The 14,035-nt window shown below is 36.0% G+C and overlaps 1 protein-coding gene across 1 annotated transcript; it reads left to right on the top strand.

Annotated features, from left to right (window-relative positions):
* Nucleotides 1-488: 488 nt before the first annotated feature.
* On the top strand, nucleotides 489-11,464 carry LOC118754040 (aminopeptidase N-like; the record flags this gene model as incomplete). The annotated part of the gene is given in 8 exon segments (XM_036488908.1): nucleotides 489-1,350; nucleotides 4,873-5,028; nucleotides 6,578-6,871; nucleotides 6,959-7,381; nucleotides 7,451-8,129; nucleotides 9,707-9,921; nucleotides 10,006-10,314; nucleotides 10,372-11,464. Coding segments are annotated over 8 exon segments (3,108 nt in total). The 3' UTR covers nucleotides 10,634-11,464.
* Between the last annotated feature and the right edge of the window lie 2,571 nt (nucleotides 11,465-14,035).

Below are 14,035 nucleotides of genomic sequence, written 5' to 3'. Positions count from 1 at the left end.
CCTACAATATTTGGAACCTAGCCGCTTGATACGAGGGTTGCTATTTATATTTCTGGTCTTAGGTAGTTCTAGTGTAGTAGGTATCATCGGACGATTCCACTGGATACATATTGACATATTTTACCGTAAACGCACTTAGAACGTATTGATGTGTGAGCTATATTAGTGATGTTTACAGTGGCTTTAAAAATTCGTCTCGGCAAAAAATGTATTTAAACCATGAACGTTTTCGTGTGATTATTTTTCCGACGTGGATTAGCAAAATGAGAATGCTATGTTATGTTACAAAATATCAATATTATGAAGAAGAAATACTGTTATAATGAGACAACAAAGTCACATTGTATAAGTAAAGCCATCTGAACAAACATAACATAGACATTTGACTTGCTTAAATACTCCCTTAGTTTAAAGAAGTTGTTGGTTTTAATTAGTTTTTGCCTTTTTGAGTTGTTTTTAATTTTTCTTACGTTTTTCGAAATTTTCAGCGCTACAAAATTCGGGTCCTGATCATAATTAACCTTAAAATTTACATAAATCAAAATTTGCTAAACAAAATCGCCTCGTAAACATTAAAACAATGGTACTTAAAGACAAACACGTACGTGAAAATATCAACATGGATAATCATCGCCCAGTCACAACACTTACAAATAATCCCACCACAACTTTCACGACGCGCCGTGGCTACACGTTTTCAGCTACAACGCTCTTTCTGATAGCTGCCTGCTTTGTGTGCATCCTACTTGCGGTCAGTTTCATCATCTACAATGTTGCAACGTGTGAACAGGAGCTAAATCCGTTACCGGATGAGGAAGTCATTTGCACAACGGTAAAGAAGCATATACAGAAATCGTTCACACCACAAGTGGCCAGCACGCTGACGCATTATGAACGCGACGTACGTTTGCCGCGTTCAATAAAACCGCAGAAATACAATATTTCCCTTGTGCCGCACCTGCTCAACAATAATTTCACATTCGAAGGAGAGGTGCGCATACAAGTTTTGGTACTGGAAGACTGCTATAATATTACCATGCACGCGACCGAATTGAATATCACCAAAAACGATGTGACTGTACGTCGTATTGGCATGTCAACGGCGACGGCGACGTCGACTTTGCAACCGGCTTTGGCAACGAACGCTCACTACATACCGGAAATTGGCGGCGCTGAACTGAGGATACGAAAACAATACATGCTTGAAGCCAAGCAGTTTTTCATCATAGATCTCTACGACAAACTAACAAAGGGTGGCGTGTACGAGATAAGCATCCGGTTCAGCGGTCTAATACAGGACTATTTGCAGGGATTCTATCGCAGTTCGTATCAAGTGGGCAACGAAAAGCGGTAAGTGGTTGTTGTTGCTAATTATGTTTATGCATATTTACGTATATGTGTTTGTATGTACTATATATGAGTAGATATAACTATATTATGCGGTAGTAAAATCAACCTGCTTGGTCTGCAAAGCGTTTCTAGCTAAAAATCATAAGGATGTATTTTGACACGTAAACGAAATTCGCACATACCTACATACATACATACATACAGAATGGTAGGGTGATCCATGTTACGTATTTTACACGAGAAAATCCGGAAAATACCGCTTCAACTTCAGCTTATGAATTTTATTAGAAGCGTTTAGTGAGTAAGAGAGGAAGAGGAGGCAAAGAAACAGGTGTGATTAAATGGTGTGAAGTCTGAGGCCGAGACCACGCAATGCGCGGCTGAGCGACTTAATTAAAACATACGAAATACTCTTGCAGTGGCCATGCTCTGAGAGGCATTTCGCTTGCCGCTTTGTCGCTCATTGCGTGGCCTCGACCATAGGCGTTGCGATAGAAAACAACGAAGCTCCACAGGAAGCATATTTCTGATCTCGGCAGCTTCTCGGTGGGGAGAAATAAGTGCGATTAAATTTTTCAAGAGAGTGCCTACTCGTAGCTCATCGTCGCACACTGGGACCAAGCGTGCTCAAAACTCAATTTTTTAAAAAGGCTTTTTTTTTGAAAAGTAGAAACGTAGGTTTATTCCCCATTAAACTCTACATTTGGGGGCAAGTTTTCAGCTTTCTATCGTTTTTTAGCTGGGAGATATGCGTGTCCAAACTTGAAAAATTTGAACAATATTTTTTTTTCAAAACTGAGAAATTCAAACTGTTATTGTAAGAAAGTGGTATTATACTTCGTTACTTATAATGAAGTTTATATATTTTTTGGTGTATTTTTTTTTTTTGAATTATGTGTTTTAAAAATATTATATAAAAAAAAAGACTAAACTAACCTCTATTTTTTGCAAGTGTAATTTTCAAAATCATTTTTTTTTAATGCGCAAAGCGCCTTTAAATTTGACAGTACTGCAATAAAGTATGTTCCTTCCTTATTAAGAATCCGAGTTCAAAACCAAAAGCACTTTGCGCTTTTCTAAATAAATTGGTTTTAAAAACTTCTTTTTGATTTTAATTAAACACAAAAAGATATACTTAAGGTTAAGTTTGCTATACAACAACCACATATTGAAAAGTTTTGACTATTTATTTTATTTTAACTGTTTTTTTTTAATAAAATTATAGCTGATTTTTTAATTAATTTATGTTTTTAATAAGATTCATTACTTGCTTTTCGATATTTTGTATGCTCAATTTCTAAATCTCTTTAAATTTAAAACATAATGGGGCATATCCATATCGAATCAAAGACGAAACTTAAAAAACTCTCTACTTTTTTGAAAAAATTTTCTTAAACTATTTTTACTTTCAACTTTGTTTTGGCCATGCACATATCCCATTATGTTTTACATTGAAACATAAATTTTTGTATATAATTGCTATCTTTTACTATCTAAGTGATCTCTATATAAATTGCTTCTAGTGATTACAATAAATACGCACATAGTTACTGTTATTACCTTTTATCGCTTTTAACTTGTTTCTAAGTATTGCGAATTCATTGATAAAACTAGCACTGAAACGAAAAGACTTGTTCTTCCTGATTATGTTGTAAGCTAAACTTAGATATTTTTACTAAAATTAGCTGGGGAAAGACTCTATAAAAAAATTTACCTCTAATGGGTTAAAATATGATCAACAATTCGTTAACTCAAAGTCGTAAATGGGTTAAATTATATATAATTTGTATAACAATAAAATCAAATTAACTTAACATAAGACATTACAAAAAACTGGGTCACCAATGGGTTAATGCATGATCAATCATGTGTTAAGATGTCAAAAATTTACTCTTAAAAAGTTGTTCAAGGGAGTCTAATGGAAAGGAAATTATTTTAGAATTTTGAGCACCCGCTTATATGGGGCGGGCCCAGTGTGCGTCGTTACTCCGCTACTTTCACAGCGAGGCAGTGATCCACAGTTTTGAATTTCTACTCTTATAAAGATGCCAAATATGGTGGATGAAACCTGTTCTAAATCCTCCTTCGAAATTACGCCGTCATCTGGACCGTGATCCATGGCGAGCAGGACGAATTTGGGTGCTTCCTCCGAACTGGTGCTTCTCTTCGGAAGAGAGGTTTCCTTCCTAGAGACCACTGTCAGAAGCTACCTGCTTGGTGTTCTTCGAGCTGCCACTTAGATCTCTCAGGTTTACTCATCCAACCGAGGGGTTGCCATAACACTCAAGAATTTCCGTAGCCATGCGGCAGTCAGCATGGGCTCTTTAACTCGAGCCAGGAATAGCGTTCGACGGTTCAGCCCGTGGCTCTTTTCCTAACTGACCTGTGGACGATTTCGCATGAAACTTTTTACCGAAGGCCGGATGCGATGGGTTTTCATTGATACCCGCCGAAGTCGACACATACTTAGATTATTGTCAGTAAGGACCGCAATACTTATCCTGCTGAAATGGAAAGTGCCGTTTTAGATTTAAGAGTCAATTGCACCTCCTTGTTGCAAGAATAGCGAAGATCTCAAAAAATTCTTAATAATTACATAACAGATGTAGTTTCTTATGTTTATGTGTAAACATCTTAGCTCTCGGTGTGAGTAAATCAGCTTTAGCCCAGCAAAAGATTTGTAACCGCTTCTTGTGTAACCTAGCAGAAATCTGTAATTTCTTCTTGCGTGTACAAATGAACACCGGGCTTTTTCAGGATCAAATCGGGACTAGTGTGGGTTTATTTCGGCCCAGTTTTGGGACCTGTTTTAGAAAATTGCATGACCCTTTTTGGATTTTCAGGACTATTTTGAGATAAGTTCATGATTAGTTTAGGACCATTTCGAGCCCGTTTCGGAACTAGTTGGGGTTCACGTCAGAACTTGTTCAGAATTATTTCAGGACCATCTCGGGACTATTTCGGGACTGGTTTAAAACCATTTCGGGACAAGTTCTAGACTATTTCAGTACTATTTCAAGACAAGTTGAGTACAATTTCAGGACTAGTTCGCGATCATTTCCGAACAAGTTTACGAATTTTTCAGAACTACTTCGGGATAGGGTTGGTTCGAAACTAGTCCCGAAATGATCCTAAAATAGTCCTGAATTAATCTCGAAAAGATTACAAAAAAGTCGTATACTAGTCTCTATAACATTCATAAAATAAAAAAATTAAATTAAATAAATTCTTTATTCCTATATAACTTTTTTTCTTTGCTTAGTGATCAAAAGATTCTATAATCAAGTCCGTGGGAATTTCGTTCAAGGACTTTTGTTATTAAAGAATGCAGCTAAACTATGCTGTAGAAGTTATTTTCAAAATCCAATATGTTTTTAGTATAATAGCAACAGGCAGACTTTTGTATTATACCGTATCGGAGAAGAAAATGCTAATGCTAATGCTTTGCCAAGTCGTACACTGGTGTTCACACATCAAATTTCATGAGTAGCTGGTACTTACGCCTTTTTTTTTGTCTTACAGCTGGTTAGTTTCAACACAATTTCAAGCCACTGATGCTAGAAGAGCATTTCCATGCTTCGATGAACCATCTTTAAAAGCGAACTTCACATTAAAAATAGCGCGTCCGCGCAACATGACCACAGTGTCTAATATGCCCATTGTGTACACAAAAAATCAGTAAGTAACTTAATATTGTAAATATTATATTTAAAGTAATTAGCTCCTAAATTTAGACAAATTAAATGCATGTATAACTAAAATAACATTTTAAAATTATCAAAAAAATATTGGTCTGCAGTTGTAATCAAAATAAAATGGGCTCTAAAGTTAAAAAAAAAGATTTTTTGATACAGTGCCGAACAGAAGTATTGGCACAGTGAATTTTTCGCAATATATGCAAAGTTCTTTATTCTAATTTATTTTCGATAACTTTTTATAAAAGTATTGTTCATTATACACCAGAAAACATAATAATAAAATCTCTAAACTTTGTGCAAAACTCAGGAAAATTCATTAAATTTGCACACTAATTTGCAACATTTTATTCCGATTTTTTAGAAAAATTCTAAGTATGCAGTTTTATAGCCCATTCAAGTTTAGTATAACAAAGTGTAAGTTTGAAGTCGCTGGAAAATCGCATTGATTTTTGGTAATTTTTTTTCACGCAAGTTCTTCCATACAAAGTAATTCGACAATTATTTTTTGTATGGAGAAATTGAGCAACACCTTCCACTAAAAAAATTGCCAAAAATCAACGCGATTTTCTAGCAACTTTAAACTTGCACTTTGTTATACTAAATTTGAATAGGCTATAAAACTGCATACTTTGAATTTTTTTTTAAATCTGAATAAAAAGTCACAAATTAGTGTGCAAATTTAAAGAATTTTCCTGAGTTTTGCACAAAGTTTAGAGATTTTATTATTACGTTTTCTGGTGTAAAATTAACTATATTTTTATAAAAAATTATCGAAAATAAATAAGAATAAAAAACTTAGCATATATGGCGAAAAATTCACTGTGCCAATACTTTTGTTCGTCACTGTAGATATCCCATTGGAAGTTACATTGGTCGAACAAATTTTATCCGCGCCTCATTTTGAAAAGTTTTAACATATTATTATTTTGTTAATTGATTTTGGTTTTAACAAAAAAAGGAGTTCATTCATTGACAAATCCCGTATAAATCCAAGTTTAACACTTTGTGCAATATTTAAAAAGGCCTCAGCATACTTCGTAAACATCGAGCTTCTTTAATTGGATTTCCTAGAAAGATTTCTTTTAAAAACTAACGGTAATTTTTAAGAATTTTTGTTGTCCCATTTGCTTCCATATAACGAATACAAACAATTTATTTTATATGAAAGGAAACCGTAAAATCTTGGAGAAAAAAAGGTTATAAAAAATCGATGGTAATTTTTAGCCATTTCAAACTTGTACTTTATTCTGCTAGATTTTAATTGGCTGCAGAACTGCACTTTCAGAATATTTCGAGGAAATCTAATTAGGAAAGCTTGCAATTTTTACGAAATTTTATTGCATTTTTTTAATGTTGCACAAAGTTTGACACTGCCATAGCCTTCAGAGTCGATTTTATTTTGCCTATAACTACGGGCCGTTTTATAGCTGAAAAGGCATTGATTTTGTTTTTAAAAATATTTATCCACCCATTATTGGCTGTGGGCCAACATTAGCTTTCTATCGCTATTTAATGTTATTATTTTCCAGTGAATATCTCACCGATTATGTATGGGATCAATTTTCCGAAACCTTACCTATGTCCACTTACTTGGTGGCCTATGCAATTTCGGACTTTAAACACATCTCCGATGGTAATTTCTCGGTATGGGCACGCAAGGATGCCATACAATCAGCCAACTATGCACTTAGCGTTGGACCGAAAATACTTAAATTTCTTGAAGAATTTTTCGATCTGCCCTTCCCGCTGCCGAAAATTGATATGATAGCGATACCAGACTTTCAAGCGGGAGCCATGGAGAATTGGGGCCTGATAACCTACAGGTACATGAAAAAAAAATTTAAATAACTCGAGTAAATGTGCCTAAATTTCGTTACCATTATTTGTGCCACCCCCTCTCTTTTGTGCAGGGAGACTGCAATGCTCTATGAAGAGGGCGTTTCGGCTACAACGAATAAGCAACGCATTGCCAGTGTTGTTGGCCACGAACTGGCCCATCAGTGGTTTGGCAATTTGGTAACACCCAGTTGGTGGGCTGATATTTGGCTCAATGAGGGATTCGCGAGCTATATGGAATACTTCACTGTGGATGCGATTCATCCGGAGTGGAAGCCACAGGATCAATTTGTGGTTAATGAATTGCAGAATGTATTCCAGTTGGACGCGCTTTCATCATCGCATAGAATCTCAGTAGAAGTATTCAACCCAGATGAAATTTCAGAGATTTTCGATCGTATTTCTTATGCCAAAGGTTCGACCATCATCCGCATGATGAACCATTTCTTAACTACGAAAGTATTTCAACGTGGACTAAGCAAGTATTTGAAGGAAATGTAAGTCTATGATACCGAATTTACACTGCATTACATACATAATTAAACTTAAATCTATACATTATGTAGGGCTTACAACTCCGCTGAACAGGATGATTTGTGGCGCTTTTTAACTATAGAAGCCATTGCAGCTGGCCTGCTAGATCGAAACACCACTGTTAAAAAGATTATGGATACATGGACTTTACAAATCGGTTACCCTGTACTCACCGTTACACGTTATCCGAATACACATGCCATCCGCATGGAGCAGCAGCGTTTTATATTTTCAAATCAGTCCGACTCGCAGTACTCTGCTGAGGATAGAAATCCCCTCTGGTGGATACCAATTACATATACAACTTCGAAAGAGTTGAATTTCGAAAATACACGGCCCATCACTTGGGTGCCACGCAGCGAAGTTTACGAAATTGAAGATCGTAATCTCTCCACTGCGGATTGGTTTATCTTTAATATCCAACAAACTGGATATTATCGCGTCAATTACGATGCTTATAACTGGAAAGCCATTACAGCTCATCTAATGCAGCCACAGAAATATAGAAACATAGGTCCAGCGAATCGTGCACAATTATTAGACGACGCAATGAATTTGGCACGTGGTGCATATTTGAGCTATGAAGCGGCATTGAATATGACGCGGTATCTCAATCATGAATTGGATCTGGTGCCATGGAAGGCTGCTATAAACGCATTCAATTTTATCGATTCGATGTTGGTTAATCAGGGCGACTACGATCTGCTGAAGGTGAGTCACTTGATGAGATTGCATGCAATTAAAGATAAAGAGGAAGATGCGTGTCAGTCCCGAAATACATACTTGAACAAAGGAAACCAGGCCTCTCGTCACTTTCTAAACAAAGAGAGTTTTGGTATTGTTGAGGATTAGCGTTAGGTTTTCTCCATGCGATCGGACGTAAAATTAGTTAGTGAATCTCTTTCCAAAGTCATGAACACTGCACTCGTGGTTAATTTCTTTCGAATATGTACTTTGAGGCTAGTTACTAGGGATTAAAACTCGATTTGTGGATTTGAAGGTTTTCTCTGCAGCAACCCCATCAGAGGAAAGCATAAAAAGTACCCACTTACCCCATATCGTCTCTTAACGTAGATTAATGCTGGCATTAAGTAAGTCAATCTCATATTAAGCCACTAAATTTGAATATAAATAAGTTAATTTTTTTGTGGCTTGAGGCGATTTTGGTATTCAGTAAGAGAAAGTCACGAAACGTTCACCAAAAATAGGTGCGTTCCCTAACTCGCAAAAAGTTGCAAGAATTTACAGGAATTACCCGTACTCGGTTCTCTGGTAAAGTAAGCGAAAAATGGTGGAGTAAAATCGATCCTCTCTTTGTCAGAAGTTGCAAGATTTTACCCGAAGAGTTTTTGTGGTCACCATTCTGCTGTGTGAAATCAACTGTCATATGAGGGGCATGTAACTAGATGTTGCATGTTGTTAGGTGTGTCTGCTATTCGTTTGGAGATTTTTGGCGATCAAAATAAGCGATAGCGAAAGTTGGAATCCTGCTGCTGGTTTGAATTCGTTCCATACATTTTTGTGGTTTTTTTGTTTTGAGAGCAAATTTTATCAGTTGCGGCAGCGCATGCGTTGTCAATGTGGCGTCTTCTATTCAAAATCACAGAGTTGACTTGGATGTCAGTCAAAAGATCCCTGTGATGCAGAAACGAATTTTTATCTGGCGGAGCCTTAACTATAAAACACAATATCCATCAAATGCCTACCAAGACTTATCTGGTAAAAAATGAAGCGCATATCAAATTTTTCGATGAATTTTTGGCATAGTTCAGGAGGTATGTCATTTATAGCGCGTGTGATTTCGTTCTTCACCTTTCGCACCATCTCGGGCTTATTGGCATAGACTAGAGCTCCAGAGAAAGAAGTTCATTGGTGTCACATCGTCCTCATATCATCTAATGCAAAAAGTACGGTCCGTTGACTTCGCCAACCGAAAAACTACCCGAAACAGTGACTCGTTGTGGTTGCTTGTTTTTTGTTTTCTTGAATGGCGTGTGGATTTTCATTAACCAAAATGAGGTAGTTTTGCTGATTGTTGACTCAGAGGGCTGGTTATGTTCATCGAAAACGACTATTTTTATAAAACGTTTGTATCACTTTTACGCATTGTTCAACTGAGTACCGCTCCATGACTAAGTTTGCCAAGGCCCGTAGTACCAATTGTGTGAAAAAGGTATAATTAAGAAAAAAAACATTAACATGTTACCAATAATTGCTGTCAAAGATCTGTATCACTCTTGAATCAACCAATATGTATGTATATATATATCGTGTACTTAACCCTTTAGAACTACCTTCTGGATCTGATGGAGAACGTTTACAAAGACATTTCGCCGAATAATTTCACAGAGGATGCCGACGGAGGGGAGGATATGTTGAAATTGATTAAACGTGTCGAAATATTGTACATGGCTTGCCATCTCGGCCATCGTCATTGCGTATTGGAGAGCGCACGTCACTTTCACAATTGGATGGAGGTGGCCAATCCGGACAACAATAATCCGTAAGCAAGAAATAAAATTATTATTTTTTTTTTCATTTTATACTACTCACTTGCATATTTACTTACGTTTCGCTTTGACTTCAGAATTCCACCGAATTTGCGTGGCATTGTTTATTGCACAGCAATTCAATATGGCAGCGAGTACGAATGGGAGTTCGCTTTCCAACGCTATCGCAGTACTACAGTCTCAACCGAAAAAGAACTACTACTCAGCGCACTCGGCTGCTCCCTGGAACCGTGGATATTGGCGCGCTACTTGCGCCGCTCAATCAGTGGTGAAGACATTCGCAAACAAGACGTACATAGGGTATTTGCGGCAGTGTCAGGCAATGTGGTGGGCCAGCAGATCGCCTTTGATTTCATGCGTAATAACTGGGAGGAGATCAAGACATAGTAATTGTTAATTTTTTTATTTTAAATTTTATAATTGTATCTCTTTACTTAACATAGCTTGGGTTCCACCATGTCCAATCTGAATATGATTCTGAAATTTGCTACAAAACGCATGAATTCGAAATTTTTCCTCACTGAATTGGAGTCTTTTATTAAAACTGATGTTAAAGATAATGGCCGGTCCATTCAACAAATTCTCGAACAGGTGCGTATCAATGTCGATTGGATGTCCCGCAACTACCAGGATATCATCGCATGGTTAAAGCGCGAGGCGTCAGCAAGGCAACGAAGGGATGGTACACCGAAAGTAGCTCACTAATTGATAATCAAATTTGTTTTTAAATAAAATTTTGTGTGTTCTTATTGTTGTAAAATAATGGTAAATATTTTACATTTCCACGTGAAAAGTGTAATTTAATTCTGTGTTGCGAAGCCAATGTAAACATTTTTAAGTATTCTAAGTAATTTTTATAAAATTACAGTATGTGTGTTAGTAAACTAAATCGAATCAAAACAAAATTTCTTATTAAAAAATCATTCACACTTATTTTGTATTAATATTGTTGTATTACTTGACAAGAGAGAACCCAGATATTTGTGTGTGCGAATCAAATTCAACTAACCGTTATATTTAACGCACAGCCAAACTAGCATTGCTTTGTTAAAACGGTTGTTGTTCTGGTGGCAAAAATGTTCCAGTCAATTAAAACAATAAATTTTCTTAACGTTGAACCTTTCGATAAGATTTTGTTTAATTGTAAAAGATTAAATAAAGAAGAAGATGCTAAAAAATTGTGTTTTTAGTGCATCTAAAGTGTTGTTTACTTTTATCTGAGAATTGCCGAAACCAAAGTATCCACCTTTGTTGTTATTAAAATTGCATTAGTTTGCTAACATACATACATACATATTTATATATATATACATACGTACACATTATCTTTTATGTATAGTGCTAAGCAAAATTATAATTATTACATCATAGGTATATTTTTATTTTAACTTAATGTGAGTGTGTACTTAATATAAATTAAAAACTTCACTAAATTAAAATGCAATATGGGTATTCACCAACTGTTGACAACAGTCGTGGCTTGAGCTAAAAAGAAGAACGAGTTGAAACTGCCAACAAACAGTTCACTTTACAGCGTGTTTCACTTCTGCGTGTTTCAATTCTGCTAAATGCAAAAATATTTCATTTTTCACCAAATCTATTAGAGAATTGTGAATGTTTTAGTGCACTCCATTGCTTTGCAGTTAAGTCTGCTGGAGCAGAAGCGAAATCATTGCAAATTAACACAATTTAAACTGATTTTTCACTTATAATTCAAATTTCTCTTTGCCGCTGATTTGTAAACAAACGTTTATTTACAAGTTACCACAACTGTCAAAATCGGCAAAACCAAAGTAGCGGTACCCCTGACGGCGCCACCTTTGATCGCTGCACCGTGGTGCCGGACCACTTGCTCAATTTGGTGAATGCCTGTGACTGTTGGAATAAGGAGAAGGGTCGCCGCATCAAAAATATACTTTCTACCAAAATGCCGACACAAAATGCTTTCTTTTTTTTTATGTGTCAGATAGTGCCGTTTATGAAGGGTTCGATCAATGGCGATGAAAATTATATCAAATTTGCTTGAAAAACTCTGTTCCAAGAAAAAGATAGCTTAATAAACGGTGCCAAAACCAAGTCTAAGCCCAATTCTAAATCATCCCGAACGGTTTCTCTTAGCCGATTTGGAGTCTTCCTGAAGTGAATCATTATACCCGAGCGCACTTGTGCACAAGGGTATTATAACTTTGTTCACATAACGGTTGTTTGTAACAGGCAAAACGAATCGAGATAGATATAGACAAATGTATACATAAATGATCAGGATGAAAAGAGAAATCGATTAAGCGGTGACTGTCTGTCCGTCCGTCCGTCCGTCCGTCCGTCTGTGCACACGATAACTCGAATAAAAATTGAGATATCTTAACGAAACTTGGTATGTGCACTTCTTTCGGGCGTAGGACGGATGGTATTGAAAATGGGCAAAATCGGACAATAACCACGCCTACCTCCCATATAACGGTAATTTTCAGAAATACAAAAACTGCGATATTTTAGTAACTACTGAAGATAATTCACTCAAAATTGATATTTACAATAAATTTTAGACGATAAATAAGAATATTAACATTTTTTTGAAAATAGGCGTAGCCACGCCCACTTATGGTTACATGTGTATATCTTGGTAACCGCTCCATCAATTTATTCCAAACTTTGCACAGTTCTTGGCCTTGATACAGCATACTAAATGGCCGAAATTTTTAAAAATTGGACAATAACCACGCCCACTTCCCATATAACGGTAATTTTCAGAAATACGAATACTGCGATATTTTAGTAACTACTGAAGATTATTCACTCAAAATTGATATTTACAATAAGTTTTAGACGAAAAGTAAGAATATTATAAATTTTTGGAAAATGCGCGTAGCCACGCCCAGTTATGTTTACATGTGTATATCTTGGTAACCGCTGCACCAATTTCTTCCAAACTTGGCACAGTTGTTAACCTTGGTATAACATACGAAATGGCCGAAAATTTTTAAAATAGGACAATAATCGCATATAACGGTAATTTAGAGAAATACGAAATCTTCGATAAATCAGTAATTATTGAAGCTAATTTATTCAAAATTGATGCTTGCAACAATTCGTTACCAAGAAATACGTTTAGGATACAATTTTGAAAAATGGGCGTGGCACCGCCCACTTATGATCACATATATGTATCTCGGTAACCGTTCTACCAATTTGTACCAAACTCGGTGTGGTTATTGTACTTGCCACATAGAAGCAAAACGTTGAAACTTATTGAAATCGAACTAAAATTACGGCCGCTTCTCATATAACAGTAAATTTCAGATATGCTTGAAACTTCAATATTTCGAAATTTAAGGACACTAATTTACTCAAAATGGATACACCTCGGTTTACCATGTAGCGGTAGCTTTCGGAAAGGTGAAAAACATATATTTAATACTTGCGCCGGGTATTTAATGTTCGGCTCCGCCCGAACTTAGACTTTTTTACTTGTTTGAATATAAACTCTTCGTGGAAAGTTTTCTTCCTGAAATTATAAGAAATGAAATTTTGAACTTACAAACAGATTTTTTTCAAAATATATACATATATGTATATGTATGTAGGCACTGGGCCATAATGTGCTCGTTGCGAATAGAAAGTAACTCTTTTTGATTAAGCTTCACCCCCTTCCCAAAAATGATTCCATTTTGTGTAGCGAAAAATTATTTTAATTAAAAACTGACTAGAATTGATAAACAGAAAAAGTGTTGCGCTCCATTATAACTACACAGGACCACACGCAAAGCTTACAGAAAAGTTCGTTGGGATCTTTTTATACATGAACAATTAGTCTGTTCCAATAGCAGCCCGGTTTACAGGATTTAGTCAGAAATTACAGGAAGTCCTTCCTATTGACATAAAACCTGTAAGTGGTTACACTTTTGAGAGAGTAACTGAGCAACTGTTCCTAGTTAGAAGTAACAGGATTTAGTCCGGAGTTTTTTTTTCCTGTAAGTTCATGAAAGTGTCAAACGATCAGCTGATTTACATGTGCAAACAAAAACAGAAAGCGGTGAAAGCAAATAGACTTACATTTGTTAAAAAAATGGAAGTAAACAACGAAATATTCGACTATGTATAAATTTT

This window comes from Rhagoletis pomonella, unplaced genomic scaffold (genome assembly GCF_013731165.1).
Source record: "Rhagoletis pomonella isolate Grant_MI unplaced genomic scaffold, Rhpom_1.0 Rhpom_scaffold_03235, whole genome shotgun sequence".
Classification (NCBI taxonomy): Eukaryota; Metazoa; Arthropoda; class Insecta; order Diptera; family Tephritidae; genus Rhagoletis; species Rhagoletis pomonella.
This window is presented reverse-complemented; position numbering and strand designations above follow the sequence as displayed.